This window comes from Parasteatoda tepidariorum, chromosome 9 (genome assembly GCF_043381705.1).
Source record: "Parasteatoda tepidariorum isolate YZ-2023 chromosome 9, CAS_Ptep_4.0, whole genome shotgun sequence".
NCBI lineage: Eukaryota > Metazoa > Arthropoda > Arachnida > Araneae > Theridiidae > Parasteatoda > Parasteatoda tepidariorum.
In genome coordinates this window covers 61,122,030-61,127,945 of record NC_092212.1, presented here as the reverse complement: position 1 = coordinate 61,127,945, position 5,916 = coordinate 61,122,030, and the positions used below count along the sequence as shown (strand labels likewise).

Below are 5,916 nucleotides of genomic sequence, written 5' to 3'. Positions count from 1 at the left end.
TTAAAATTAAAATTTTTATTTACACTTGCTGTACATGACTAAATACAAATCATTAAAAAATATTACATCTTAGAGTTTTTGTTAATTTAAAATATAACTAGAACTATGCTTGGCACTGATAATTGGCATCGTATTAAACGATTTACCCTGGTTTTTTACATTTACCATTAACCATTTGATATCCTGGAAGAGCACAAACCAAATTACGGCACTTCTTGAAATAGGGATCATATTTCTGGTCCGGCCCACAATTCTCACCCCCCGGCCTAGACACGCCAACAACGTCGCCATCGCTCTGATTCACATCTAACAACAAAGCAAAAGAGAATGGTTTCTTCTTTCTAGGCATCACACCTGGATCACACCTCAAGGAGCCAACAGCAATACCATTGCAAATTGCACAGTGAGGATTCCTGTACACTGTGTTGCTGCCTATGACGTAGGTGATGGCTGTATACGACTCGCATTCGCGTTTCACCATCATACGAGAATACGTCCTGGGACAGGTGGATACCACACGGGAACGGCAAAGTCTGGTTTTAGTTTGTAAGTAAGCAGGTATTTCGAAATTTAGATCACAGGTATAGAAATTGTTGTTGATATTAACACCCCATTTGTTCATATCAGGTCTGTACTGGAGATTCTGCCAGATGAAGCTGTTGCTCACATTGACAGTCACAGTGAAGTCGCAATCCATCTGAATCAGCCAGCTTTGGATGTTAGAAAGATCAACGTTATTGCACTCGGCACAGTACCTGTTCCTGTAGGAGGTATCCGTTATAGTATCTGTTACTGGAGCAGCCATAAGTGGGTCACTAATATTATTCTGATTCTGGCACTTGCGTTGCATTGCGGCAAGACCGTTATAATTCCTGGAACATGTTTGGACGACGTAAGCTCCTACGTTGGGCTCCCTTCCAAAGGACATGCAAGTAAAAGCAGAATTCATTCTGCTTCGCGATGTCGCGCGAACTGTGGCGTCGAGGCAACAGTCCTGGTAGACGACGCATTCGCGATCACATTCGCAGTTTCGTTTGGTGAAGTTCGAATTGTCTATGAAGACGCAACTGACCGCATTTGGACAGTTGATCCCCATGGCTTCTAAATCAGAATATTCTATAGAGTTGACTGTCTTTAAGCAGACAAATGCCGAAATCAAAACAAAGACTAGATGAACAGCTTCCATAGCAAGATAGAATAGGAACACTTTTCTACAGGAGAGTTTTGAGGAATAAATCGTTTTCAGGTTACTCTTCTATCATCTGAAATTGAAAACGAAATACAATTAATTGCTAAATCTTTACTCAGATTTTAAAAATAAGTTATTAAAGAAGTATTCAACATTATTTAATCTTATTGAGCCATTGTGTAATATTTTATAACGCATGCCACACTAGTTTTCACTTTCACAAATTTCAGACGGATACAAAATATTATAGTGTTAAGGATAATTTATGAATTTTAAATTTCATATTAAATAGTGATACTTAAAGCTTTTGAATTTATTTTCAGAAATATTTTTTTTAAATCTCACATTTTTAAAGTGTGAAATAACAACTAGTATTAAAATAAAACTTAAGAGTATTATTTATTTATGCATAATGAATAATTGTTAAAATCGTAACAAAAAACTATCCCGTTCTAAAGTAATATACTAAATGTTTTCAATAAGATAGTTGTATTATAAGAGCATAATTTAAAACTTTAAACAAATTACAATTGCAATTACAAAATAAAATTTAAAAGTTTTTAATTAATTCATTGACACTCTTAATTTTTATTCTATTTTTAATGGTTAGGGAAAAACTAATCATTTTCGGTTCCGCAGTGGACTGATTCTAAGAACACGGTTCGCAATAGAATACCGAAGTCAAGTCACCGGCTGTGGTCAGTAAGCGATTGGGTGATCACTTTGATGTTAAACTGTTCATCCGTAAAGTGCTCACCTTTGCGCGTAGGTAATCGGGGTACCAAAGTGGGGAACCCATCCCCTCTGCAAAGGATCGAAATTGTGATGATCATCCTCAAGGAAGTTTCCCAGGCCGTCACCAATAGCCCATTTTGCAACTCTATTGCGACGTAAAGTATCTACCTACCTACATAGTCCTCAAATAGTAATGTTTTTATACAATGTTTGTCTGAAACAATGTACTCAAAATATTTTAATGAAACAGTTATATTAAAAATTTATAATTTAAACTATTATTTATCAAATAGTTGTTAAAATTAAAAATTCTGAGCTACATTTTAGACACTGTCTTTTAATCTTACCATTTCTAATGCTTCGAAGAAAAATAATCAATTTTGGAAAGAAATAATGCTGGATAATGCATATATACCACAGAAATTATCTGAAATTTAAAAAACCTTAATTTTGACATGTCTTTTGCATTACCTAACACATAGACTAATATATTAATATCAAACCCATGGATCTTAAAAATTCATTGTATCATACAATTTATCAAAGTAGTACACCACCATTATTTTGAATTATATTATCCCCATGTAAAAAAAAAATTTTTTTAAATATTTTTATATTTGAAAAACAGCAAAAAAGGTGTCAAGCTAATAGTGTCCCGTGAATCTAAATACAAGAAAAGTTAGATTTAAACCAAATAGAGAATAAACAACGCATTAGATATAATAGATATTTTACATCAAAAGTCGAAACTTATTTGTCAAAAAAAGACAAAAATTGCTATGTCATTTTATTTGTAAAATATAATAGTTTAATCAACTAGTCCGTCGTTTATTCTCCAGACAATATGCATGGAAAACATTAATGCAAAATTTCAAGTAAATTGAACTAAAATATTTTGAGATAGTACATTTAAAATGAAGAAAAATAACCTAAAAATTAGTTGAGAAAAAGAACAAAAAAAAAAGGCACAATCATTGAAATAATTAAAACAAATAATTCTTTTTAATCGTAACTTGTGTTCCATTCGACGTTGAAGCAAAATGAAAGAGAAAAATTGGTTTTATTTTCTAAATGTTATTTTAGTTAGACTGTTAAAAAAGTTAGAAGTTTAGTTAGACTGCTTTACTTTTTTTTTTGTTTATTTGCCTTTGCAAAGTGATTCTCTATGTAAAAATACAATTCAATTTGCCCTACCCTAGCAACAATTTTACCTTGGCCCCAGCTGCGCTCAAAATTAGATCAATATGTGTCCTATATGAACATGCACCGAGGAACCAATATTGGGATGTCTAGATTTTTAATATTGGTCCTATGTAGGGGCAATATCAGCCTTCATGGGGTTAATATATGGCCTATATTGGCTAGTTAATGAATATAAAATATCGGGTGAATCTGATAATTCTTTATAGGGTTGATGCTGGTTGTAAAGTAGCTTTAAAATATCGGGTAAATCGTTGAGCCAAGATTCGTAAATATTGGTCCAGGGATAAGTTATTTAGCTGCTAGGGTAGTTAATCGGAGTTTTTAATCACAATGAAAAACTATAAGCAATGTAAGAAATTCGAGTAACCTTTCGGACAAATTTATGGCATATAAGTATCGTATTATTTGAATCTAGATTTTATTTCATGATCATGAGCAATATGAGAAAAAATACTCTATAAAAATGCCCTACACTATGCAGAAAAAAATGCTAAAAATTAAAATTTATCATTTAGTTATAAGTTAAAATGAATAAAAAAAACATTAAGTTTAATTGATTTTTCGTTAAATATTTTATCATGTTCATGAGTTTACTTTTTCTTCAAAGCTGCATATTTCTAAATAAAAGTCGCATTTTCGGCCATTGTTCAAAGCTTGGAGGCTATTTTTAAGATTTCCTCAAGAATCAGAAAATGTTTTAAAAGTGACTTTTGAGAAGCATTATCATAGATACTTATTTTTTTAGATAATAGAGCAATAATAGATCCTTTCATCTATTAAATGAATAAAAAAAATTCCAAGCAAGTAAACACGATAACAAAATAGGTGTCAATGATATTTTACAATTATCAATGAGATTCAATCTTGATTTTACTTTTAATAATCATCCATTATAAAAATTTAAAAAATATATCATTTTAAGTGACTTTTGTAAAAAATATTGTTAACAGCTCAAAATCTTCTATTAAATCCTCTATCAAAAACTTCTATTATATTCTATTAATTCGCGAAATGCCTTAAAGCGTTCATAACTGCAAGTTCTTTCTACGGAAAAAAAAATGGAGCAAAAAAAAAACTGTTTACTGCAAATTTTATTGAAATCTTACTTAGTTCACACATATTAGCCAGATTACATAATTTAGTCTACGAATGAATCAGTGAAATGATAAAAACCTGTAATTCAGCAAGTCGTTGAAACGACGCGAGGAATCTATTATAAAACGAAATTATGAATTTATTAACGAAAAAGCAAATGGATTAATCAACAAATCGACTGATCAACTAATCAACAAATCACTATAATTAACAGATCCTAAGAATTTGCAAACTAGCGTATAAAATCCACTCATATTAGCCAGATTACATAATTTAGTATATGAATGAATCAGTGAAATGATAAAAGCCTGTAATTCAGCAAGTCGTTGAAACGACGCGAGGAATCAATTATAAAACGAAATTATGAATTTATTAACGAAAAAGCAAATTGATTACTCAACAAATCGACTGATCAACTAATCAACAAATCACTATAATTAACAGATCCTAAGAATTTGCAAACTAGCGTATAAAATCCACTCATATTAGCCAGATTACATAATTTAGTCTACAAATGAATCAGTGAAATGATAAAAACATGTAATTCAGCAAGTCTGAAACGACGCGAGGAATCTATTGTAAAACGAAATTATGAATTTATTAACGAAAAAGCAAATGGATTAATCAATCAACAAATCGACTGATCAACTAATCAACAAATCACTATAATTAACAGATCCTAAGAATTTGCAAACTAGCGTATAAAATCCACTCATATTAGCCAGATTACATAATTTAGTCTACGAATGAATCAGTGAAATGATAAAAACCTGTAATTCAGCAAGTCATTGAAACGACGCGAAGAATCAATTAGAAAACCAAATTATGAATTTATCAACGAAAAAGTTGATAAATTAAACAAATTTGTTGATAAAAGAAATTAGTCTATGTACTAAATTATTGATATTTTGATCCGTTCAATCATTGATTCGCCAATCAATTGGACAGAAAAGCTCCTTTGCTGTGTCGAAGATTCATTGAGTTATTCTTTAATATTTGATGATTAATCTATAAATTCGCTTTGTTCTACATTTAAAAACCAGTTGTGTAATTCGATTACCAAATATGGTAAACCAACGAGTGAAGGAACACTACCCAGTGAAGGAACATTTCATTTATTTGATTAAAAATAAGAATTTGAAAGTTTTTCTTTAGATTGATTGGTAACAATAGCTTACTGTCAAACAATAGGAAGTCATCTAGCAATGTTTTGGATTACCTGGTCAAATAGACTTCTCTGGAAAAATTTTTGAATTTGTTATTATCTCTGCAACACCTTGTTTCTTTGAAAAAATTATAAGGTGAGTGTTTGTATTTATAGGTTTGAAGGAGAATCAATTGCATGTAATAGCTTTATTTTTCTCACTGTGAAAAAGAGAATTCAAAATATAGTTATTGAAGTTACGTTTTATTTTCTTAAGCATCATAGCGTAATTAAGTACTGAGATAAGTGGGTGTTTACTCACTAGATCACCAAACAATGAAAAACCAGTGAAGGAACAAGTGTTCCTTTACTGAGTTTTTTTCTAAGTTAATGAAAATAAAAGATAAACTTTAATTTTCTTGTACCTTTAGTGATGTTCCGCATCAAAAGTATGTTAAAAATACGAAAAACAACTTCTAACCAGTGAGGGAACAGGCATGTTCCTTTACTGGGCATAGATTTCCCAGTGAATGAACAGTATATTGACACT

The 5,916-nt window shown here is 31.0% G+C and overlaps 1 protein-coding gene across 1 annotated transcript in view; it reads right to left on the bottom strand.

Annotated features, from left to right (window-relative positions):
- Positions 1-5,916, bottom strand: part of LOC107455233 (uncharacterized) — an 11,030-nt gene continuing 5,114 nt past the window's right edge. Inside the window, exon 2 of the mRNA XM_071185634.1 lies at positions 1-1,262. Within this exon, the coding sequence (XP_071041735.1) occupies positions 143-1,186 (1,044 nt within the window). The 5' untranslated portion in view covers positions 1,187-1,262 and the 3' untranslated portion in view covers positions 1-142. The remainder of the gene's footprint in view (positions 1,263-5,916) is intronic.